At 43.4% G+C, this 25,327-nt stretch overlaps 4 protein-coding genes across 9 annotated transcripts; 2 read left to right on the plus strand and 2 right to left on the minus strand.

Moving 5' to 3' along the window:
* On the plus strand, positions 574-4,837 carry LOC8055404 (F-box protein GID2). 5 transcript variants are annotated; one of them, XM_021460533.1, is made up of 5 exons: positions 574-969; positions 1,082-3,071; positions 3,151-3,246; positions 3,392-4,404; positions 4,478-4,837. In XM_021460533.1, the coding sequence occupies exons 1-2, from the start codon at positions 950-952 to the stop codon at positions 1,863-1,865; spliced, it is 804 nt and encodes a 267-aa protein (XP_021316208.1). In that variant the 5' UTR covers positions 574-949; the 3' UTR covers positions 1,866-3,071; positions 3,151-3,246; positions 3,392-4,404; positions 4,478-4,837. The 5 variants fall into 5 exon arrangements, with proteins under 5 accessions (XP_021316208.1, XP_021316207.1, XP_021316209.1 ...); XM_021460532.1 differs by having other exon boundaries at positions 3,162-3,246; XM_021460534.1 differs by having other exon boundaries at positions 574-986; positions 1,082-3,246.
* Positions 7,035-10,355, minus strand: LOC8070559. Of its 2 annotated transcripts, none has more exons than XM_002454020.2 (3): positions 10,088-10,355; positions 7,633-8,156; positions 7,035-7,416 (listed from the first exon to the last, which is right to left on the minus strand). In XM_002454020.2, exons 1-3 carry the CDS (start codon positions 10,352-10,354, stop codon positions 7,242-7,244), a joined length of 966 nt encoding a protein of 321 aa, XP_002454065.2. In that variant the 5' UTR covers position 10,355; the 3' UTR covers positions 7,035-7,241. The 2 variants fall into 2 exon arrangements, with proteins under 2 accessions (XP_002454065.2, XP_021314228.1); XM_021458553.1 differs by having other exon boundaries at positions 7,035-7,427.
* On the plus strand, positions 15,404-16,524 carry LOC8055405 (non-specific lipid-transfer protein-like protein At5g64080). The gene is made up of 2 exons (XM_002452300.2): positions 15,404-15,914; positions 16,015-16,524. The coding sequence occupies exons 1-2, from the start codon at positions 15,533-15,535 to the stop codon at positions 16,161-16,163; spliced, it is 531 nt and encodes a 176-aa protein (XP_002452345.2). The 5' UTR covers positions 15,404-15,532; the 3' UTR covers positions 16,164-16,524.
* Positions 16,714-19,461, minus strand: LOC8070560 (protein TsetseEP). The gene is made up of 2 exons (XM_002454021.2): positions 18,792-19,461; positions 16,714-17,169 (listed from the first exon to the last, which is right to left on the minus strand). Exons 1-2 carry the CDS (start codon positions 19,236-19,238, stop codon positions 17,008-17,010), a joined length of 609 nt encoding a protein of 202 aa, XP_002454066.1. The 5' UTR covers positions 19,239-19,461; the 3' UTR covers positions 16,714-17,007.

A 25,327-nucleotide genomic window follows, 5' to 3' on the forward strand; every position in this document is an offset into this window, starting at 1 on the left:
GGGGCGACTGCGCGGTGTGCCTCTGCGAGTTCGCGGACGACGACCGCCTCCGCCTCAGCGAGTTCGCTGCAGCTCGCTGGTGTTCCTGTGAAGCTCGGCAAGTTCAGAAGCCAGCAGGCCTCCGTCTCTGCGAGTTCGCTGCAGCCCGCTGGTGTTCATGTGGTGGATGACAAAGTTGACGAGGGAGATTGCAGCAGCGATACGCGAGGATAGGGAGTGCGGATGTATACTCGCGCGGCGACGATGTTTAGCGAGTTGGAATAAATACCAAGTAGATTTAGGGAGTTGTTGGAGATGATTTTTTGTATTTTTACCAAGTTTATAAGAATACCAAGTTGATTTAGTGAGTTGTTGGAGCTCATGTTTAGTCTATTTTTGTAAGGTGGGATAATTTTTAGCTCTAGTATGTAAACAGGCCTTCATAACTTCATGCATTGAATTTGACTACGTTGTGAAGGAAATTGGTGGCTTCTTTCATCGTTCATGAGAACTTGAAGAATGTTTTTTTCGTGTTCCGGTGTTCGTCTTGTTACTTTGAAATTTGTGTTAGAAATTTTGGCCGTCCGTTGCAATGCACGGGTAACGTCATCGTTAAAAAAAAAACAGGAAATTCAAGCCAAAAGCTCGGGGGCAAGGAGCTTCTCCAACCAGTGCAACCACCGACGCCTCACGCCTCTCACATCCCCGCCCGTCCCCGGATAGGCGCTGCCGCACTCCCTGACCTTCCCCACCCAAATCGACTCCGCCACCGCCCGGATCCACGCGGCGCCGTCCCGGATCGACGTGCTGCCGCGACAGATCGCGCGCCGCCGTCCGGATCGAGAGACACCCGCCGCGAGACCTCCGCGCTGGCGCCGTTCGGGAAGGAAGGAGGAGGCTACGGAGAGGGCGCAAGCTAAGCCGCGGGTGTCGAGCTCCAGGAGATCGCGCGGGCGTGGCGTGGCGTTGCATGCCGACCGCCGAGCTCTGGTGAGACTGAGAGTAAGGTGCTTCTCCAAGAAGTGGCAAAAAAGCTTAAGCTGCTAAAAGGTTGCTTGTTAAAAAGCTCTCAAGCTGAGCCAAACCGCACTGCTTCACGCAGGCTCATCCGCTCCTCCTCGCAAGCAGCGGCTGATCCACGAGCAAGGGGCTGCGCCGAATCGCCGGCCATGAAGTGCCGCTCCGATTCGTCAGGCGGTGGCGACGACCCCCGGCCCCCGCCGCCCGCTGCCACGGGCGTTGGCGGCTCGCCCTCGGGCGAGCCGAGTAAGAAGCAGCGGACGGAGGAGCCGCCCCCAGGCTCCAGCGTGGCGGGCGAGTGCTCGTCTTCGTCCACGCAGGCTCCGCTGGCGCCGCTGTTGCCGCAGGAAGCAAGAGTGGGCGATCCGGCGCCGCCGCCGCCGCCAGGTCCCGAGTCCGGAGGGGGCGAGCAGGTGATGAGGGTGCCGGATCTCGGGGAGGACCTGGTGTTCGAGGTGCTGATGCGGGCGGAGGCCCGGACGCTGGCGGCCGCGGCGTGCGTGAGCCGCGGGTGGCGCGTGCTGGCGCGGGACGAGCGGCTGTGGGAGGCGGCGTGCGTGCGGGATTGGGCCTACACTGGGTCCTCCGAGCAGATGCTTCGCACCGTCGTGCTTTCGCTCGGCGGCTTCCGGCGCCTGCACGAGATGTACATCCGGCCGGTCCAGCAGCGTGCTGCTGGAGCGCCGCCGCCTGGGCAGCAGCAGAGGCGGCAGTTGCCGGTGAGGATGGGCCGGGATCAGGTCCAAGTCTCACTGTCTCTGCTCTCGACCTCGTTCTTTCTGAATATGCCTAATGCTCCTCCACCACCTCCTCCTAAGGACAAGGATAAAGATAGAGATAAGAATGGAGGTGGCCAATGTGGGTGATCACTGATCAAGTTTATGAAAAATAGGAGACTACCTCCCATGCAGCATCACCACTAGCTGCTTATGTAATGTCAGGCAATTAGATTGTGGTTCTTCACTGCATTTGTGGGAGTAAAATAAGTCACTTGGATTGGTGGGCAGAGAAGAGTATGCAGATAGGTGCGGATGTACTAATAGGGAGGCAAATTTAAGCTAATGAGATTGGATGGAATGGAATGCAATGGTGTATTGGATGACTACCAAGTCTGTGTGTTGTACCTAAATTACACATGATCGGCTAATGTGTAAAGTTTCCATGACATATATGTGATGTGCCAAGAGAGATGCATCATGCTCTTTGTGCTGTTGTGCCATGGTGTTTTAGCTTATAATATCTTAATCAATGTGAGGAATAGCTGAGATGTTGATTTGTGTAACTAAAATTCAGTTTATTCCTGTGTCTGCATGATGTATATGACGCAACGGCTGTATACTGATTGCCAATGTTTATTTGGACGAAATATGATTTTCTTAAACTGAAAATTTAAATATAATTCATGCATGTTTGGCACAGTTGTTTTGTTTGTGGGTTCATGTACTTCATGTCAGTTGGATCCATCCGTCGCTTTGGTATTTTTCTTTCTCACATCATGCATCCAAATTTTGATCTTCTTTCCCAATCATTTATATTTATTTAGGTAAATCTGTGATTTTTGTAGGATAAAGTAAACAAAATTGTTTCACTGTTTAGGTAAATCTGTTTTCTTTTCCCTTGAAATTCCAGTTGACCTTTGGTGGACTGGTAGAAACTATACACAGTGATGGTGTCGCTGCCTGGTGAGCTTTCCCGTGAGGAAAAAGTTTCACATGGCTAAGCTTGCAGAGCAGGCTGAGAGTATCAAGAGATGAGTTCATGGAGAAGGTGACTGAGAAAGTTGATTCTGAGGAGCTTACTGTGGAGCAGAGCAACCTTCTGTCAGTTGCCCACAAGAATGTCATTGGAGCCCAATGTGCCTCTTGGTGCATCATATTGTCCGTTGAGCAGAAGGAAGAAGGCCATGGCAATGAGGACCATGTCACTCTCATCAAGGACTACTGTAGCAAGATTGAAGTTGCATCCAGCAAGGTCTGTCCTCAAGCTCTTTGATTCCACCTTGCCCCATCATCTACAACTCCAAAGTCCAAGGTCTTCTACCAATGATGAAGGGTGACTAGTACAGTGTACAGGTATTATACTATTATGATAATACTATCGGCATTTCAGTTTCCTGTAAATTCTGTTTTGCTGCACTGCTGTATCTTTTAGGTTGAATCCAGGTGTATCAGGTAGCATGTGGAGTTTAAAACTGGATCTAAGAAGGATGCAGCGGAGAACACCATGGTGGCATACAAAGCTGCTCAGGTAATTTGATTGTCCTTCATTTCACAGTTCTCATGTTAAATTTTGTTGGCTAGGGATTAACCTTTTCATATGTCCAATTTATCATTCAATGTAATGTGTTGCTAATTCCTTTTCTGTTAAATGTTTCATGATATTGCTCTGGCAGAGTTGGTCCCCATCATCCTATTAGGCTTGGGCTGGTGCTCAACTTCTCAACTCTCCTGACCGTGCTTACAATTTCACCAATCAGGTTTGTTTTCTAGATCCATTACATGAACTGTATACTGTATTTTTTTTTCTTTTTCTGCGATCCTTATGAAAATATGATCTGAATGCGAGCTGTGTGAAAATATGAACTGATTTTATTATGCATTTCACAGTTCAGACAACTGTTAGTCTAATAACCTGGCTTTATCTATAACTTGTAACTAGTACAACATATTAGTATTTTTTATAAACTTGTGTAAGCAACTGAAGGTTAATTGAATATCTAAACTGCTGATGAAGAATTGAAGATAGTGATAAGGCATTATGATCAACTAAATAATAATTCTAAGGTTCTTAATAAACAAAAAATGTAGATTACTCTAAGTGACAAGTGATGATAAAAAACAGCAAGCTTAAGCAAAACACATGTTCCTTCTACAGTTCGGGAATCTTTAGGATAGTAACCTTACATTTCTTCTGGTGGAGTTAATTTTCTCGGTTCAGTGGTTCACCCAAAAAACCAAAAAGTCACCCAAAAAACCAAAAAGTTTTCAAGATTCCCCGTCACATCGAATCCTGCGGCACATGCATGAAGCATTAAGTATAGACGAAAATAAAAACTAATTACACAGTTTGCCTGTAAATTGCGAGACGAATCTTTTGACCCTAGTTAGTCTATGATTAGATAATATTTGCCACAAACAAACGAAAATGCTACAGTAGCGAAATCCAAAAAAATTTCACATAAACATTTCATAAGTGGACCCTCCTTTTCTTTCTTGCCCTTGATCTATCCAAGGCCTCAGCATCTCAAACTCAGCCCTTTTCTGGCATAGTAGGGCCGTACTCTCGGTCTTGGTCTCTTAATTCTACTATATATGTTTGTGTAATGCTTTTGATGAGGCCATCTTGGAGCTGGATACTCTGAGCGAGGAATCATTCAGCTTAACCCTGTGGACTTCCGTCATCTTGGTATTTTCACTAACATCCTATTGTTTTGTGGAGCCAATCCCTGAATATTCAGATTCAAATTGCTTTGCTACAGGAGGAAGGCACCGAAAAAAAAATCAAAGAGGATCCCAAGGGTGAGTTCGGAAATGGGCAGTAAAGATGATCTATGTGCCTACATTTCAGTATGCAACTGGTGAATCGGACTTGTGCTCCGGGTTCTTGTTTGGTCGATATAGGTTGTATTGTGCTTCTGGTAGCTGGAATTGGAGTCCCATTGTGCTGTCTGCTGTGCTAGAATGGCTTACAGGCAGTCAGGCACCCAGCTGCTTGGCAGGTGGCGTCAAGCTACAATTGGTTGAGGATGCCTTTATTTATTATTTTTAACATTCGTGTCACTTTGTATAATTGTAGATTTGAATCTTCCTCTCTATATTCGTCTGTTTCCTGTTGTTGATTTTAACGTGTTCCCCTTATATAGATTTGAGTCTTCAAGCTATTGCCAGCCCTTGTGTTGCTCGAAGCACGCCGCAATCCAGCTCCTCATCAGCGTGTTTTATACCTTTAATTAAAAAAAATAAAGCAAGGCCATGATCAACCATTTGAGAGAAGCATTTAAGTTTTATTACACAAATTGCATTGCAAATTTTACATGGCTGTCACAAGCAAAGAAGAAAAAGGAGATAATAATAATCAATCAGGAAAAAAAAAGAAAAGGAAGACGTATCCAGTGTGTTGCGCTTCAGCGTTCTATCCCACGGGTGGGCCTCAAGCAAGGAGAAGATGGCACCTGCGTTGGGCCATAGCCCATTACAATATTTGCCAGAGCGCTCGCTGCCTTGCTCGACCTCGACAGACGCAGACGGCAGACCTGCAGGCTGCAGCTTGTTCACCCGTTTAGTCCCACCTCGCCCAGCCAAAGCAGAAGCGAGCGCGCGGACTCGCTACATAAGGAGACCAAGGGCAGCAAGCCAATGCATACCTTTCTCGGCCTTTTGGCTAAGATCAAGTGTAGTATCTGTTCTTATCAGTTTAATATCTGATATGTGGGCCATGTGCTCATTTTGATATTAAATTTATTTTTTGTGGGGGAGGGTTCGCTACAGTGGCTTGCTACTGGGGCCCTCGAGCGTCGCCCAGCCGTTGCGCACTGCTGGCAGGGCCTGGCGCGCCCCAACCAAATCAAAGCAAAGTTGTTTTCCTTCATTTTCTGGCTCTGGGCCTAGTTTGGAGCTGGGCCATACTTTGTCCTATTTGACGGCGCAAAGCAAATCTTTGGACTTAGATGGTCTAGAACAGGTGGTTTAGTTGTGAAACAATGTTTACCAACGCTAAGTTTTATTCACCCGATCTGAGCAACGTACCACCCGTGGCTAGTTATGCAATCGATCTTCTATGAAAGCAGCTTATCTGTGATTTTTTAAACACATCTCAGCCTTTTGCTCTTGTAATATTTTTGCAGCACGCGCGCAGAAGAGGCATATGCTCCCGAGACTGAGGCATCGTCTTGAGCATCACCAGCAGTGGAGGCAAACACCCCCCCCCCCCCCCCCCCCCCAAAAAAAACACTCCACTAGACTATCTATTTTTGTTGGCCTAACAAATTTCTCCTATTAAACTACTTACTTCTATTAGCCTAACAAATTCCTTTTCCCATTACCCGCTACGGGCGTCCTTGCCTCCCGGCACTATACTCTTTGCCTTGCCTCCCTCCCCGGCGTCCACTTTGATACTCCCTCCGTCCCTGAAAGCTTCAATTCCTAAAATCCGTGTCAGTCAAACTTGTTTAACTTTGACCAACTTTATAGAAAAGAGCATCAATATGTATAACATAAAATGAGTATCTTATGAAAATATATTCAGTGATAAATCTAATAGTATTAATTTGGCACTATAAATCTTAGTGTTTTTTTTTATAAATTTGGTCAAAGTTTTAAAAAATTGACTTAGACAACTCTAGAAATTGCAGCTTTCAGGGACGGAGGGAGTATTAAATTTATTTTTTGTGGGGGAAGGTTCACCATGGTGGCTTGCCACTGGGACCCTTGTGTATCGTCCAACTGTTGCAGTGCTAGCAGGGCCAGGTGCACCTTAGCCAAATCTTAAATCAAATTTTCTCTAAATGTAATCTGTTTACAATTCAGGCCGTCCAATTTGCTCTTAACCAAATCTTAAATCAAAATTGCTCTAAATGTGATCTGTTAATAATGGGCCACGGCCTGCTGCAGTTTCTGCTTTTCCAGCACCAATAAACAGTGTTCTGCTTGCAGTATCACTTGTTAATAAACAAAGTAACCATGATAAGATAATAAAGAGGTTCAGTAAATACAATTAGTTAACCTTTCGTATTTTCATATAAAACTATCCACTTAAGAGGAAAAAAACTGAATTTGTCGAAGAACTGGATTTGACAAAATGAAAAAAAAGCATGATTGTCGGCTAACTAATCGACCTAGAATTCTAGGTCGTACTAGGGTTAATATGAATTTGTTGCTGATGTGGCTCAGCGAGAAGACTTGGTTTGTACTCTCTGTATTTCAAGTTATAAGAAGTTTTGGCCTTTTTAGATGTATTGCTTTTGCTATGCACTTAGATATACACTATGTCTAAATACTCAGTAAAAGAAATACATCTAGAAACGCCAAGACGTTTTATAGTTCGGAAAGGAGGGAATACTTAATATTGAGATATAGCAATAGCAATTTTTTCACAAATTATTTGGTCAGCTGATCATACAAAAGACTGAAACACATTTGGTCCTGGTTTCGACTAACTTTTCTGGTAGACGCCAAACCCTTAGCTACACTTTGTGTTGTGACGCCCATCTATCAGTTGGAGGATGCGTTGGCAAGTGACATGCTCTATCTGTTATAGTATGAGCCAAACGCATGATGCTTGAACACACCAGACCTTCTCTTCTCCAGCTCTGACAGCAATCTCTGTGCTTCCATCTTTATGTTGATAAGATCTCTCTCTATAGCCTGATTCTGTTCAAGAAGCTTGATTTTTGCGTGTTTCTCATGCTCATACTCCATCCTGGAAATGAACTTTAGCCATGTGGAACATTATTAGTATCTACAAACCTTGGTACATTTAGAAAGACAAACAAAACAGAAATTATTGATAATTTTAATTCTTAATAACGTGCAGAACACAATGCAACCTGCTTAAGTAATAGAGAATAACAAAGCATAACACTATGGAGACATTTTTCACATCAATGCACTGTACATAAAATCACAAAACACAAACCTGGCTCTCAAAATCTCCTCTTGTATATCATGCAGCCCTTCTCTTATAGCAGGTATCTGCTTGTTCTCGGATCGGATCTGCTCCAGCTCCCTGTACAATGACTGGACCTTCACAGATAGCTCTTTGCACAAAGCTTCCAACTCCATCTTTTCAGAACTTAGGAGCAACACTTCTGCCTTGATAGGTTTAAGAGCACGCATCTGTTCCTCTAATTGCATGCCTCCCTGGATAATATCCCTGTATTCCATTTCATTATCAAGACGAAGTCTGGGAATGGTTTGTTTGGTAAGCATGATATCGTCTTCAATGACGGCTAATTCTTGCCTAAGGCCCAGAATATCCTCTAGCACAAGAGTATTATCAGCAGCAATTCTACGAATTTCTTCACAACGAACTGCAAGCTCCTCCTGGGAAGGGAGCAGATGCATGGGTCCAGGAACTCCTCCAGCTAATGAATTGGAAGGGGAATTTCTATGGCCATTATTGCTCCAAGGTTGCAAAGCCATATAGTTTTCTGATGGTGCCTGCAATGGTGCGGTAGAAGAGGACCCATAGCATATGAATGGATGGATATACATATACTTGAATAACATAGAATAAAAATAAAACTATCTTGAACAGTTGAAACAGCATAGTATGTGACTGGATTTGGATATGCTAAACAGTTTGTCATTTCCAAACTTCACTACACAAAACAGCATGATAGGCCATGATGGTACAAAAACACCTAAGGTAAAAAGTTCTGGTATTTTATCAACCAATAAATTAACGGTTTAGCTCATTTAGCTGTTTGCCACCATAAAAGGCCATCTATTAACTATTTGAGAAAATCATTACACTTTCTATTCTTTAGCATCTAATGCCATCTCATTCTATGTATTTGCACCCATTTGATACAATGGATCAATTAAATTTCTGTATCTATTTACTGCATTGTCAAATGAAAAAATTAATATATAATTAGTGTATAATTACAGTACTGGGCTGATGTCCTCATTGTTCTATTATTTTGTTCTGGGTTGCTTTGTGTCCATCCTTGTGTAATCACATACTGTAACTACTGCCAACACATTGTTCAGATGGGCACGGTGGACAATCACTTGTTCTCTCTGCTTCCATCTAAATTAAACATATGCCCATGCACGTTCTTAAAAAAAGGTGTATAATTAATTAATCATATACTGATTGGAACTCATATAGCTTGCTAAATAGAAATTGCATCACAATTTAAATCTAAAGCTTACTGCAGAATAAAAGTTCCACAACCTTAAAAAGATTGCACAAACAAGGTTACAAAATTAGTGTGTGATTATCTAAATCAGAACTCATGTGGCTTGGTGGCTGCATAGTAGAAATTGCACAGCCGTTAAAAAGTTTGCGAAAAAAAGAGAGTAACTACACCTCACATCTAAATCAAATGAACATATGTTATCAGATATCAAGCTACTCAATCATCATGTCCAAATCCAATAGAGTGAACAGGTTCCTATGAGTCATTAAACTTCTGAGGGACACATTAGCCTCCTCTGTCAAGGAGCCAGTGTTTCAAAAGCGGCCAGATAGTCTGCATGGCATCTTTGAGGGACTCAGTATAACCCCCTCACAATATAGATGATCAATCACTAGGTGCCAAACCCCCAAGAAGGCAAAAATTAGGTTTGCAGGTATCTTATGAATGACGGCACAATGTACCCCATGGAATAGGACAAACAATAGGTTCACTGGTACATGCGGTCTCTCAAATTAGACATTTTTGTAAAAAAATCTGAGGAAACGGGCTGACTCAAATGCATAATGGGTACAAATTTCACATTGAAATCATTAGACCTTTGCAGGTATGACTTCGGAAAATCAAGGAGGGTGTTAACAAGACAAAAACAACAAGGACATTAAACACCAATATCACCTCGTTCCCAAATTAATCAGAACCCCACTTCAAGTTTACATGCACACACACATATGACACAATACAGAAATTTGAGGTAGAAATCACCACAAAATAACCACTAGGTCAGGGAACATTGTTTTCTTGTCGAGGAAATGGTTTACCTGATGTTAGAGCCAGCATGAGCACCCAAAAACTTAGCCATAAATCCACGATGATAGCAACGAAATCAAGAACTAAAGGTATCCAGCAACCAGGTCCCTGCTAATCTACTCCAGAACCAGAGTCAGCCAATCATACACCATGGCATTCGAACCAATTTCTCGACCAAACAATGAATACTGTTGCTCACGATTCGACGCACATGCTACCAAAAGCAATCAGATAGCACGCGACGAAACAAGTTTTGGTAGAGGGTATCCGATGATAGTTACTTATTTGCTCATTCCCAAGCGACCAAGGTTCCAAGCTATTGCTCGTACATCTACGAAACGAAACGCACGACAGTGGAGCAATTATTTACCAAAAATCAGTGGTGGTCTGCCTCCGCAGACTGCAGGAGATACATACCTGCTGGATGCCACCGCCTTCTCGTTGTGCTCCGCGGCCGCGACTACTGCTTCCAACCCTCGCTACTCCACCCAGCAAGGCAGCAAGGCGCCCGCCCCGCGCCCCCGTCGCTGCCGAACTGCTTGCCGATGCAGCCGCGCCCCGTTCCCGGGGCAAACCGTCACCCAGCTGTCGGCTGTCGATCCCGTCACCGAAGCGGCGAAGGCGTCGACTACTCGACTGCTCTCCTCTGCTCCGTCCAGTGTGTTCGTCTTGTGGAGTGAACATATCTCGGGGCGGGCTGGGCCGGACAGTATTACATCCTGGATCCTCACTACTAGGCCTGGCCTGGCAGTCTATCAGGCCGGATCGAGCTACGGCTTTGTTTGCCAATAAATCTGGTGGTTCACGTTTTTAAAAAAAGAAGTTTAGGAAAGGCTACTAAATTCAAAGACCGTTTTTTTAGCGTGGGACTTTTGAAAATATAATTGATGAGTCCAAAACTAGATTCTAGTAGGAACACATAATTAGCAGGAGTAACTCCCTAGCCGCTGTAATATTGTCAACAGTCAGTCACTACACAGTGACAACCGTAGTGGGATATAACTTATAAGCCACTGAATTTTTATTTTTCATAGAGTGATAGTGCGCAATAAGCTAGTTGGTTGGCACAACCAAGGCCCATTTGATAGGATCCTACTCCTGCGGATGAGCCCTACAAAATGGTTTAGAGGATGTTTGAGACTGATCCACTTCACGTGTTTTAGCCAAACGGTTTCAGCTCCACGTACTCAGTTCGAAAAAAAGGGTGAATTTGTGAGAGCACCTAAAGAGGTACTCCACAAACTCTAATTTTTTGTGGAGCTGCTTCATGTGGGAGTTTGTGGAGCAATACCAAACACCCCCTTAGTACGAGCTGTTTGGAGCCTTTTTTTTTTTTAAAAAAAGAGGAGCCCGTTTGGGAATTATGGCTCCACCAAAACAATAGGAATTGTGGCTCTAGAGGAGTCTTACCAAATAAGGTCGTGATAGCTAAAGTAGACTCATATTCATTTACTGAACAAGAAAACATTTTTACTTGGTCTTGGCTAATTTTCAGTTCAATACATGTATCAGTATTTGTTAATTATGGTGTCCCTTTCTCTCATAAATTCATCTGAAAGCTAAATTTGCACTTGAAATTTATATTTCTATTGTTGTGCTCTCATTGTGGAGTCATAATGATAAAAGATATCTTAGTAAAAAGAAACTAGCCAGACGTGAAGTCAATAATTGCAATGAAACGGTTAAGCATGCTGAAACGCCCCTGGTTGAAACTCAAATGAGATACAATACTAGTCCCAGGAGGCTAGTAACACATTTATTACATCAGATAAGTTTCAGCGCAGTAGTCTTAGAAAGCGTGGACAAGGAAGGCACGCTATAATAATAAGACACCAAAATACAACATAGGTCCAAAGGACCCAGAAACAAACGATATCGCCATCGAACATCTGACGAGTCCCAATGCCACAGGCTTAGTTGGGTGCAGACACGACCTTACTCGAACGCCACTTCGGGATCGAAGTCCGGATCTTCCTCTGTTTAATAAAGCAAGGGTGAGTACAAAGTACTCAGCAAATCCAACCTTACCCTACGAAAGGGGGTAACAATATATATGCATATGGATAAATCAAGGATGAGGCTTAGTTTTATTTACATAAAGCTATCTTTTTACACATGTAAGGTTTCATTTCACAAATACTGTTGTAAAAGAACTCTTTTTCCACATATGATAGTATTTCTAAAAATGGGGGTTTGATCACAATTTTAAGTGTTGTTGAACCCTTGTTCCCACAACACAATGGCAGTCCACCATTTATTTCTAAAATCACACTCACCTCATGTTTTCACTCATCCCAACCCATCTAGTTGTTGAAACCAAACCATAACCCGTCCGAGACCGCGGACACGGCTATCCAGATAGATTTACACTCTGCAGAGGTTGTACACTTTTCCCACAAGTAGGATACCATAACTTACACCGTCGTGCAAGCACAGATCCATCAAAGTCATTACCCTCCATAGCTAAGTAATGGCGCTCACCATGGGAACACTAAGGCCACATCTCATGATACCACAATAATTCACAAAGCTTTTTTCATACATTTCCACAATTTCACATACATCACTTAGTGTCCCGTTGCACACCTGCCTCCAGGTGATTGCCATACTAACTAGAGGAATTTAGACTAAGCCTTTCCCATGCAATGCGAGTGGTTGTACGATAAATGAGTTAGGCAAGATGAATCATCAACTCAGTCCTTAATCGAGACAAGCCGGATATCTTCACGCTTAACCCCGCAAGGTATAAGCCACAACACCAAGGCATCCCCCAACAGGGATCCCATCCGCCCCATCTCTATAGTGATCACATCTATAACTTGTTCATTACCATTTTCACAATACCCACAATATATTTTCACCACTCACACCTTTTACTTCTAAAATCATTATATTTGAGAAAATATAGCGATGAGTATCCAGGATGAGTAACAAGTCCTAAGCATACTAAATAATAATATTTCTGTCATAGCATATTATTTGTTACTAGGTTCGAACAAGACAATTATCGGGTAATATCAATTCAAGGATGACTATTCAACAGGTTTTATCTAAGCAGCGAAAATACTTCGTACATATATCGTACATGCAATATTTAAAACGGCTTCTACGGGTTGTGTTTAAAAATAGGATCAATATGCATCAAAGGGGATCGGTTGGACTTGCCTCCGTCGGCGTCCTCGGCAAACTCTTGTTGACAGTCCGGGTTCTCGGCGTCAAACTCGCGGTACTCGTCTCCAACGTTCTCGTTTCGGGCTCGTTCACTCCGTCAGCTAAAATACGCGACGAACGACACAGACAACAGACACAGATAAATAATCATATAAATTCAAATGAGCTCCAAAAATCATGAAATTAATATGGGAGGTAGATCATGATTTTAGATAAATTTAGGAAAAAGAATTATTGAAACCAGAGTTAGCATGTGGTATTTGTGAAATGACCGAAATTTAATCATGCGAAAAAGGCTAACGATGATTAAGGAATGGATGCTTCACGTGGGCATTTGCTTGGCTGGTAGTGCATGCATGCATGTACTATTTTGTGAAGTTAATGCTTATGGCCCACGCATGCATGGTTAGAGAGAAATTAGCAGGGATCATTAGAGCTCTTCTGTATGTCATGGTTCTATTCGTGGAGTTCTTGGCAGTGAATTGGTACAGATAAATACAAGCAAAAATACAGGAAAAAACTACAGAAAGATAGAGAAGAGCAAGGAGATGTTCATGAGCTGCTCACCTCGTCTTGCGACGACAGTCGAGCTCGGCTTGTGCGTATGGCCGTATACGGTATACGCGAAGTGAGAGTGAGTGAGCGAGTGAGTGAACGTGTTTCTCGGGTGGTGAGAGTGAGCACCCGAGGCTGGTTTTTATAGCCAAAGCGCTCAGCTGCGTGCCATTACAAATGCTACTGTAGCGCATGGTCGGTGCCTAATTTGCATGCACGATGCATACAAATGGACGGTGCCTAATCACCGTGTCCTTACATGCAGGTGCATGCAAATGGACGGTGGCATGTCCTGCATGCATGCATGAGATATATATTCGTGTAGGTGCACTGCTATGTTTTCTTGCATGTAAGCTTGCTGGTACTCGCTGTTATTTGTGCGCGAAAAATATGGATGGAGATACTATAGAGCTCAAATTATTTTATAGTTTTTAAAATATATTTTGAAAATAATTTTTAATGCGAGTGATTTTCGAATGTGAATTTTTGGATGTTACACATGCTTTCCTTGATGGTCCATATGTTAGGTCCATTTGGAGAATAGTTTAGACTGCCAAGTGCCACTGGGTTTACATCACCGAGGTCTATGTCTCATTTACTAGTGTACTCCCTCCATCCCAAATTGTAAGTCATTGCAAGGATATTGGAGAGTCAAAGCATCTCAAGTTTGACCAAATTTATACGGTAGAATAATAACATTTATGATATTAACTAAGTATCATTAGGTTCTTCATTAATTATATTTTCATAGTCTATCTATTTAATGCCACAAAACTTTGTAATTTTTTCTATAATTTTGGTCAAACTTGAGATGTTTTGACTCTCCAAGATTCTTGAATGACTTACAATTTGAGATGGAGGGAGTACTTTGGATTAAGAAACAAAGAGAAATATAATCAAATACCTTCAAATATGTTTTTTAACAAAATATCAGCAAACATTAATTAGTTAAGAGAAACTGAAGTGAGTACTAGCAATTATTAGGGACCATCAAAGCTTCAATTTAGTTAAACCCATACTTCAGTTTCTCTTAACTAATGGACAAAGGGATTTGAGAGATTTTCTTGTGCGGCCCTAAAAAAATGCATCTTCCTTATATGGTCTTTTTTTTTTTGAACTTCCTTCTGAGGCCTTCAAACGAATTTTCATTCCTTCTATGGTCTTCCGTCTGTTTTCAGCACTTAATGGTGTTAAGTGGAGGGAAAGACCATAATACCCCTGACATGAAAAATTTTTCAACAAAGTTTGGTTTGTTTCTTGTATAAATGAAATTTTTAAGCACATATTGTACTATACTGTGATGTTGTCTAAATATTTATTATGATCTAAATATGTATTGTTATAATGTCTAAATTGTCAATTTATTTGTTTACTATTAGTCAAAATATACAAGAAACAAACCAACCTTTGCGAAAAATTTGACGCTAGGGGCATTATGGTCTTTTTACTCTCCGCTTAACACCGTTAAGTGCTGAAAACGGACGGAAGGTCGTAGAAGGAATGAAAGTTCGTTTGAGAGCCATAGAAGGAAGTAAAAAAAAGCCATATAAGGAAGATACATTTTTCTGAGAGCCATACAAGTAAATCTCAAGAGATTTACATCTAGAAGTTTGATCGGTGACATTGGTTAAGAGAAGCTTTGAATGTTTGCTAATACTCTCCCATCCAAAGGAGAATGTAAAATCTTTCAATTAGGTTATTTATAGAAAATAACATCAACATTTTATCTTTGTTTAAATATGATTTTTTTAACAAAAATATATTTCGAAATTATCTAGTTATACTTATGACGCATCCTAAGTGATAGTAGTTTTCTGTATTATATTTAGTTAAACTTGAAATTATTTGATTTCTTTGATACCGTGTTTTTCATTCTTTTTGGGTTTCATTCAAGAGTGTTTCCTTTCACCGCTCCATTTGACTAACTAGGTATGTGATCCTATGAACTTGGCAAAATCATCGTCTTTTTGCCCGAAATAACGTCGTCTCCTGACTCCTGGCCAGCGCGCGAGCAGGGGCTTAACAAGTCAAACGGCCCCGGCCGGCGATCTTCCGCCTCCCTGAACCTCGCATCGTCACTCATCAGTCATCACACCCCGATCGACCCTTCCGAAGCCTGCGCCAACGACGACGACGATGCGTCCACGCGCGCAGCATCTCGCCGCGCTCCTCCTCCTCCTCCTCGCCGTCGCCGTCGACACCGTCTCCTCCCGCCGCCACCATCATGCCCCGGCGGGCGCCCCGCACGGCGTCGTCGCCCCCTCACAGCACCTGTTGCCGTGCCTGGAGGAGCTTCTGCCGTGCACGGCGTACCTCAAGACCACCAAGCACCCCTCGTCCACGTGCTGCACGGCCATGCACACCGCCGCGGCCGCCGAGATGCCGTGCCTGTGCCGCCTCTTCGCCGACCCGGAGCTGCTCGCCACCTTCAACGTCACCAAGGAGCAGATGTTCAAGCTCCCCGCCCGCTGCAACCTCCCCGTCGGCTGCCGCACCGGCACCTCCCCCCACGAGCCTGGTCAGTTCACTTATTCTCTGGCCGCCGGCCGCCGCCGTTGCATGCGTTTAGCTGACACTTGAATATATGCCTGCCTGTGTGTATGAATGGTTGCATGCAGTCGTGGAAGCGCCGCCGCCGCCAGTCCCGGAGCAGCAGCACCACCACCATCACGGTGCGTCGTCGAGGAGGGACGAGTTCAGGAGCATCTGGAGCCTGGTCGCGTCCTTGGTTTTGGGCCAGATGGTCCCCATGGCTGCACTGTTTTAGTTTAGGCTGTTTTGGATCATGTCGAGGCGCCTGTTCCTGAATTTTTCCTCTTAGTTTTTAGCGTTGTCATATCGGGATGTTTTATCGCCTCACCAGTTAGCTGTAATGGAGACAGCGACAGAATCTATTTCAGATGTACTAGTGATAGATAGGGAATTGCACTATGCATGAGGGATGCTTGTTAATACAGTATTAACTGAACAGAATTAATGGATGACGAAACACTAGCTCATTCTTCTCACTCAGCTCAGCGATGACAATGCAGATCAGATGTAAATAAAAATGCTTGATGATTATCAGACTAGTATAGAGGTAGAAACTGAGAAAATAATTTCAGGTTTCATCTATCAATATGTTTCTGAACATGGGATACCGAACGAACATTCTTTCTGAATCTGAAAGCCAGTTAGAAGCGCACATCAAATAAGGAGCATCCATCAGAACATATATATTAACTGGATGCATATACTGATATACCAGACCAACTACATCAACTGGATGCATCTACCACAACCGATGATTGAATCTCAAACCTTGAGGTTCGCCACCATAAGTTATGACCTCAGAGATCATACTGATTCCAAGGTGAACAAAGGTTACAAGGCATTACAGGATGCGAAAGAAAATTCCCCTCGCACTGAAGAACCGAGTCAAGTTACAGCTCCGAAAGCTAATGTTAAGGTTTACATAGCAGATTAGTGCACAGTACATGGAAAAAAACTAGTTACAGCAGATTGGTTCTACATATTTGCATGGAGGGCGATGATCGTTCTACTCTCCTTAACCTTCTGCAGTTAAATGTCGAATACAGAATGTGCTAGCTAGTAGAGTGTTCCATGGCCCCTCATCGCGGATGGCCTAGTGGCTCAACAGCGGTTCTGAAGAGAAGAATATAGGCCTTGTCGACAGAGAAGTACAAGAAACCTCCCAGAGAGTGGGTGACATAGGAACCAAAGCTTGTTCCAACAATGCAATGCCAAGCAGGACCATATGCTGTATCAAATTCCTGCAGGCAAATGAAAACAATATCATCTACCAATAACATGGAGAAGATTGATGAATTGCAGAGTCACCAGACATCCAGATCCTGGTTAAACAACTAATATGCATGCAACCAATGTTCAGGAAAACAATAGCCTCAAGTAATCAGCAGATTATTAGGAATACTAGAACCCAGATTATACATTCAGCAGGTTTAGGAGGTTACAGGAAACTAATAGTTATAAATCATATTATGAAAGAGATGCACAGAGATACAATGATTTTCTACAGCCTCAGGTACACCAAATGCTCAATATAAAAGAAGAGCAAGGCTTCATAAATGGAGGACATAATATTGCACTAAGCTGTAAGCTTGAAAACCCAAGAGACAACAGTCATTTTAGCAGCAAACCTATAACAAATCTATTCATAGTGACAAATTAAGGCTATTGGCCCAAACAATCTTATGCAGGCTAAAATAAATTATTGTACACACAGATCATAACAATACATATGTTTTGTCAAGAATCCCTTTTTGGATATTAGCATTTTCAGTTAACACTAACACAAAGTAGAAGTTCAGATTGCTTTGATCCTCCGGGCTGCTTGTATCAACGTCTTTGAAGATTAATTCCTAGTTACACATGTGGGGGATAAACTAACAGTAGTTGCTACTTGCTAGACAAGACAAGGATGGCATGGCGACAAAACACCATGAATGAAGAGGAACAGAAGAATGCATTCATTCAACACATTGGTAGAACTTGGGGACATCTAGGTCCACTGGTCCACTGCTAAGCTAGGCGAATTCAGAAGGTCCACATAAACAAGATATTAATGGCTACACAAAAGCAGATGATTTGCACTAATAGCACTAGGGTCTGAGGTAATGTCTTCAATATAGGGACCAAATGTCAATATCTAAGAATTAGAAATAGTATCAACATGTCCTGCTTTCTTCAAGATGCTCCTTTCAATAAATCTAACAGACACTGCATTGCAATCATGAAACAGTCCTGCTAAAGTTTTAAGATGCATACATGACTGGCCATCTCTAACACTGCCACATTCGTCATCCAGATCGCCTCTGCTGTACTGATGGACAAACCAATTTGCTAAAGAGAATGCAATGCAACAAGTCGTATTTGCTAGGCAGGATGTAAAGCTAGCTAATGAATTCCTCAAGCCCTGCCTCTTACCTTGGTCCTTGGCTGTAAGGCTAAATAGCTATCAAAACCGAAGTCATAGCACAATTCTCACACAACTACAGAAGCACCTCGAGGAGTTCCATTTCATCTCAGAAGAATTGCAGAGAGGACAAACTCAATGTCAAACTGGATCCCTGATTTTACCCCAACAAGGTATTGTTACGAATTATGACTAGCCACTGTGGGTACTAGCGAGTTAGGCAGTCAGTCATATTCCCTACGACCTCAGCATTACTGCATTAGTAATAACACCTACCCGAATGGCCGGATCAAACCCAAATGCACAACTGCATACCCGCATTTCTCTGTATCATGCCCACAACAAATGGTCTCCGTGCGCTCGACATAGCGACGCAAATGGTCTCTTTGCCACACCTTCCCAAGAGAAATTTAACTACCGAGAATCCGAGATGTGTAGGACGGACGGTGGCATACACACCTTCTTGAGCGCGAGGGCAAGGCGCTTGCTGTCGAGGCGGGGCATGGCGGCGATGGCTTCGTAGGCGAGGCGGACCGCGCGGCGCTGCAGCGGGAGGGGCATGTCGGCCGCGCGCACCCGCACCGACACCTTCCTGCTGTCGTCGTCCTTCGCCTTGATCTCTTTCCCCTTCTCGCCGTCCCCCGCCTCTTTGGCCTCCCGCTTCTCCTCCTCCTCCTTCTCCTCGGCCACTGGCTCCGCCGCCTTAGCCTCCCCGCGCTTCCCAACCGCGGCCTCCGGCTCCGGCTCCGGCTCCGGATTCGGATTCGGTGGCGCCACCGCCACCTCGGGCTCCGGCTCCGGCTGAGGAGGGGGAGCTCGAGCCGGGGCGGCGCTGAGCTTGGTGCGGCGGATGAGCGAGCTGAGGTAGCGGCTGCGGCGCTCGAGCTCCTCGGACGCCGGATCCATGGCGGCGGCGCGCCTGCGTCTCGGACGGGGCCGGGCTGCGGGTCGCCTCGCGCTCAGCGGGCGAGCATCTCTGCCTGCCCCGATTGGCTTGCGCTTCCTGCCGTTTTTTCGCTTCTGCTGTGGGGGTGTGCTCTTCGCTTCGGCAAGGGAGGTGGGAGGGAAGAGGAGGAGAGGGCTGGTCGCGTACTCGCGTCGCGGTCAAACTCAAACCACGGAGGAGCAGGACGGGACCGCACTGTGTGGCTTGTTTTGTTTGGGCTCGGACGGCGGGCGGGGATGGGCGCGGTGCGGTACTGCGTGCGGTGTGGCGTGGCGTGGGTTGGGGGACTCGGGGACCCCTCCTGGCTCCGTGCGATGAGATGGTGGCCATGCTGTCTGCCTGCCTGCCTGCCGTGTGTGCTGAGTGTTGACCGCGCCACACGGCACCGGCATCGCAGTGTCGCAAAAAAAAAAAGGCACCGGCATCGCAGGGGGCACGTACGGTGTGCCCGTGCATGTGTTTCCTCCGTCTGTACGGTGCTTCTGCGTAAGCGTAGGAGGAAGGAAGTAAACCTGCTGAGGTGGAGACGATAAGAAGAGAGAGTAGAAGCCGGCTGTAAAAAAGAGTAGAAGCGGACTATAAGGCCGGCTTAGATATAAGAATGAAAAAAGTTCAGTAAGCAGCTCGTTGTACTATTGTTCTTGCTCTAAGACCGGAGTGAAACATAAAAATGAGGGCTATGCAGATACGGTAATCTATCCATCAAACACCCGGAGATATTTATCTATAATTTATAACTAGATAGAGCATAGGAAGACTCGCAATATGTCAGTCGTTTAGCAGTGTTTTTCTATCACAATAAATTAGTGAACAGTAATTTTAGTTATAATTTTTCAGCCAAGTAAAATAGGATGGACTAAGAAAATTATGAGTGCTTTATAACTGGTCTTGACCATTTAGGACGAAAGAAAAGCTCGGTTCATTTCAAGCAAAAGGTTCGTGCCCAGTAGGCATCCCACGGGTCTGTATTTTTAATGAAAAAATAAAAACAACTGAAATGGCCTTGTTCAGTTCCTCAAATTTTTTGTTTTAGGCTACTGTAGCATTTTCGTTTTTATCTGGCAAATATTGTCTAATCATAGACTAACTAGGCTCAAAAGATTCGTCTCGCGATTTATAGATAAATTGTGCAATTAGTTTTTAATATTTTTGTCTACATTTAATGCTCCATGCATCTGCCGCAAGATTTAATGTGATGGGAAATCTTGAAAAGTTTTTGGTTTTATAGATGAACTAAAAAGCCTGAATATGCCAAGGGGTGTTCGAGCCGATAACATTTTTCATGTTCACGTTTGGCTATCTAGGCCCTGTCTAAGTTGTGGGGCGAGCCACATGTAAAATAGACATTGTCACACACAAAAAAAGATGTCAAATAGACATCCTCATGCTCCATCGGATGTAAATGTAATTCTCGACGAGATAATAGCTAGAATTTATTCTCCAGAATCATGCGGTTCTGTGGAGGAAGTGAATTAGGATAAACTACTTTTTCAAGCCACGACCTCTTAATTCATTTAAGAGAATAACTTGAGCAATGAGCATAGAATTACTATTCAGTACTCCCTAAAACTGTTGGGAAGCTACTCCTAGATTCAACCTAGAACATAATATAGAATTACTATTTAGTAAAGAACTGTTGGCAAGCTACTTCTGGATTGGATTCGACCTAGAAGATGCTATGAGTTCTGCTAGAGACAGACAGCCATATTTAAGGTCTTGTTTAGTTTCAAAAAATTTTGCAAAATGAACACTGTAATATTTTTGTTTGTATTTGATAAATATTGTCCAATTACGAATTAACTAGGCTTAAAAGATTCATCTGCATGTGTCGCAAGATTCGATGTGACGAAGAATCTGAAAAATTTTGCAAATTTTTTTTTAGAACTAAACAAGCCCTGAATATACAAGATGTGCCAACATCATGTTAGGATATTAGGCAATTTCCATGTCATTTTAATTCCATAAATTAACAATATGATGATGACATATATGATGTTATTGATAAATATAAATATGACATGAATCATAATTACGACATGTAACCATGATCCATAAAGCAAATCAAATATCAAAGCATAGCATGGTATATAATTATCTGTAACAGCACCAAACATGATACAACTATCGAAACAGATAAACAGATATACTGAAACAGAAAAACAGATACTAGCGAAACAACAGAACTATAGAACAGAGACATATACGCAGAACTTAAACATAACACGAACAGACAACAGATATCTTCTGAAACAACTAATCAGACCTACTAAAACAGGTATGACACAACTATTGAACCTGCACGACAGAGCTACTGAAACAAACAGAGACAGAGCGACGTAAAACTGAGGGAAGATGAACAGATCATACCCTGAGACTCGCGCATTCAGATTTCCAGAACTTTGTCCTTCCTCGATCGCCATGGAGTAGAGACGAAGGTGAAGACGTCGAACCAATCACCGGGAAGGAGAAGACGGCGACCGGCAACACCAAGAGACCTCCGGGAAGAAGATGAACAGCAGCAATGGAGTTGGGCAGTCGCGTAGACGCTCCCCAAAAACCTAATTGCCGATCCCCCGTGCAAGGTCTCGAACGGCAAGGGCTCCGGAGGCACCTGCCCTCTCACTCCTCCGTGCGCGCGAAGTTACGAGATGGGGATTCCTACTTTGCAACGGAACTGTGATCTGTGTGTTCTCTCTTCTTGTACCAAGGAGATGAGTCTCCTATTTATCCTTGTGGCTGGAGAGGAGAGGAGGGGAGGGACTCCCCTGCTGGCGGCTGAAGAGACGGGCATCATCAGGGTTTTCACGCGGAGCTGAAACTCCCTCAATTAATTATCGAAACACCCGCAGATAATGAGTTGAAACTCCCACATAATTGAGTTGAAACTCCCGTACCATCAGCCAGCCACTCCAACCCTTGGACTTGCTCCTATTTGGTACAATGTATATATTGTCCATAATTACACACCATAGAGTTTATTGATTTATTAAATCTAAATGGGTCTAACCCATAATAAATCCAACAATCCCCACCAAACTCTATGGTTTGTAATTATGAAGCATCAGAACCACAATTCTTTGATATATCAGTGTTTCGATGGAGACTGTTAAGTTGAACATCCATCTAGAACAAAAGTTTCACCCACTCACAACTGAACAATGGACTATGCCTTGAATTGACAGTTTTGTGCGAGATGAGGTCCACTCAAGCTCTTTGCTGATACTTGGCTGCACAAGGCATCCCCGCTGTTTGAAGCATATAAGTCACACTTCAGTGCCTTTCATGAGTATTTAGGGATTACCCAAGTCCCATAGACTGTGACCAGCAGTCTGACTCATATAGGTGTTTTCCTCAAAAGATGTTCTGTAGGCCAACATCTCATCTGTATAAGACTCTTGGAATACATTAAGGTAAATACCAACCTGCCTTACAGAAGGAAAGTTGTACATCAGAGATAGGTTCAAAAGGGAACTTTCCTCTCAATCTACTCATAGCTTGTTTCACCACTCTACTTCACGGGATCTCCGATCACATAGAGCAGGTTACCACTACAGTAGATTAACTTGTGGGTCTCATACCCATCTCTCTCGATGCACTTTCTATCACATTACGTGACAGTCCCTTAGTGAATTGATCTGCCAGATTATTCGACGTATGGACATAGTCCACCGTTATAACTCCGGAGGTTTTCAACTTTCTGACAGATTTTAATCGTCTCTTAACATGCCTTGTAGACTTCATGTTATTCCTGGAACTGTTGACTTTAGTAATCACAGTTTGGTTGTCACAGTTCATGGATATAGCCGGTATTGGTTTTTCAACTACCGGTAAATCCATCAGGAGTTCACGAAGCCACTCGGCCTCAGCCCCAGCAGTGTCTAACGCTGTGAGTTCTGCTTCCATTGTAGACTTCGTTAAGATAGTCTGCTTGCAAGACTTCCAGGAAACAGCACCACCTCTAAGCAGGAACACATATCCGCTCGTGGCATAAAGCTCATCAGCATCAGAGATCCAGTTGGCATCACAATAGCCTTCCAACACTCTAGGGTTTCCGGTATAGTGAATATCGTAGGACATAGTCCCTTTCAGGTAGCGCAACACTCTCTCAAGAGCACGCCAGTGATCATCGCCCGGTTTTGACACAAACCGACTCAGCTTGCTCACAGCATATGAAATATCAGGTCTCGTTGCACTCGCAAGGTACATAAGTGAGCCAATGATCTAGGAGTATGTTAATTGATCCCTTGCTATTCTTCGGTTTTTCCTCAATAGCACACTAGGGTCATAAGGCGTGGGAGCAGGATCATAGTCACTAAACCCAAAGCGACTTAATACCTTTTCCACATAATGGGATTGTAACAAAGTTACCCCACCATCACCTTCTCTGATAAGCTTGATGTTAAGAATGACATCGGCTTCTCCCAAATCTTTCATATCAAAATTACTCGATAGAAGTTTCTTTACTTCCTCAATCACATTGAGATTAGATCCAAAGATCAAAATGTCATCAACATAAAGGCATAGCATAACAGCCTCACCCCCACCATATCGATAATACACACAAGTGTCAGCTTCATTCACAACAAAGCCAGCAGCTATAAGTGTACTATCAAACTTTTCATGCCATTGCTTAGGTGCTTGCTTTAGGCCATATAATGACTTTAACAGCCTACACACCTTGCTTTCTTGACCATCCGCAATGAACCCTTCTGGCTGATCCATATAGATCTCCTCATCTAACTCTCCATTAAGGAAAGCCGTCTTAACATCCATCTGATGAATGATAAGACCGTATGAAGCTGCCACGGCAATCAAAGTGCGAATTGTAGTCAATCGAGCGACCGGTGAATAGGTGTCAAAGAAATCTTCCCCCTCTTTCTGGGTATATCCTTTGGCCACCAGCCTTGCCTTGTACCTCTCAATTGTACCATCAGGCCTAAGCTTTTTCTTAAAGATCCATTTGCAGCCTATAGGTTGACAGCCATAGGGACGGTCAACGACCTCCCATGTTCCGTTGGACATAATAGATTCCATCTCACTCCTTACTGCCTCCTTCCATAAGTCGGCATCAGGAGAGGAATATGCCTCAACAATAGTAGTTGGCGTGTCTTCCACAAGGTACACTATAAAGTCATCACCAAAGGATTTTGCAATCCTCTGTCTCTTGCTCTTTCGAGTGACTATAGTGTCATCCTCCTCAGGGATGTGCATGTGAGTCTCCTCAGCATGATCTATAGGAATAGACAATTCTTGCTCATAGGGTATTATAGTCTCATGACTTATTTTACTATGTGTATTTTTCATGGGAAACTCATTCTCAAAAAATGTAGCGTCTCTCGATTCCATGATAGTATCAACATACATATCAGGCACATCAGATTTTATAATTAAGAACCTATATCCAACGCTGTGGAAAGCATAACCAAGGAAAATACAATCAACAGTTTTAGGTCCTAATTTACGCTTCTTGTTGATTGGCACATTCACCTTTGCCAAACAACCCCAAGTGCGTAAATATGAAAGATTTATTCTCTTCTTTTCCCATTCCTCGAATGGAGTGATCTCTTTGTTTTTAGTAGGAACCCTGTTTAGGACATGACACGCGGTCAAAATTGCCTCACCCCACTATTCCTTGGATAATCCCGCTGTATTTAACATGGCATTCACCAACTCTGTTAAAGTACGGTTTTTCCTTTCAGCAATCCCATTGGATTGTGGTGAGAATGGCAATGTCCTCTCATGAATAATACCGTGTTCCACACAAAATTCATCGAAATCATTTGAGAAATATTCTCCACCTCTATCAGACCTTAAATGTTCTATTTTCCTCTCTAGTTGGTTTTCAACTTCAGCTTTATAGGCCTTAAAATAATGGAGCGCTTCATCCTTTGTTTTTAAGAGATACACATAGCAAAATCTAGTGGAGTCATCTATAAATGTGATAAAATATCTTTTACCGCCTTTAGTCAAAATACCATTCATTTCGCACAAATCGGAATGAATAAGTTCTAAAGGTGCCAAGTTCCTCGCTTCAGCAGCCTTATGAGGC

Source organism: Sorghum bicolor, chromosome 4 (genome assembly GCF_000003195.3).
Source record: "Sorghum bicolor cultivar BTx623 chromosome 4, Sorghum_bicolor_NCBIv3, whole genome shotgun sequence".
Lineage (NCBI taxonomy): Eukaryota > Viridiplantae > Streptophyta > Magnoliopsida > Poales > Poaceae > Sorghum > Sorghum bicolor.

Excerpts from the sequence above, each read along its gene's own strand:
- LOC8055404 (XM_021460531.1), top strand. The coding sequence starts at position 950 with ATGCCGACCGCCGAGCTCTG. Across the intron at positions 970-1,081 it reads ATGCCGACCGCCGAGCTCTG|GCTCATCCGCTCCTCCTCGC; the intron begins GTGAGACTGAGA and ends TGCTTCACGCAG.
- LOC8070559 (XM_002454020.2), bottom strand. The coding sequence starts at position 10,354 with ATGTTCACTCCACAAGACGAACACACTGGACGGAGCAGAGGAGAGCAG. Across the intron at positions 8,157-10,087 it reads AAGGCGGTGGCATCCAGCAG|GCACCATCAGAAAACTATAT; the intron begins GTATGTATCTCC and ends GCACCATTGCAG. Across the intron at positions 7,417-7,632 it reads GAGGAGATTTTGAGAGCCAG|GATGGAGTATGAGCATGAGA; the intron begins GTTTGTGTTTTG and ends GTTCATTTCCAG.
- LOC8055405 (XM_002452300.2), top strand. The coding sequence starts at position 15,533 with ATGCGTCCACGCGCGCAGCATCTCGCCGCGCTCCTCCTCCTCCTCCTC. Across the intron at positions 15,915-16,014 it reads CACCTCCCCCCACGAGCCTG|TCGTGGAAGCGCCGCCGCCG; the intron begins GTCAGTTCACTT and ends GGTTGCATGCAG.
- LOC8070560 (XM_002454021.2), bottom strand. The coding sequence starts at position 19,238 with ATGGATCCGGCGTCCGAGGAGCTCGAGCGCCGCAGCCGCTACCTCAGC. Across the intron at positions 17,170-18,791 it reads TTGCCCTCGCGCTCAAGAAG|GAATTTGATACAGCATATGG; the intron begins GTGTGTATGCCA and ends ATTTGCCTGCAG.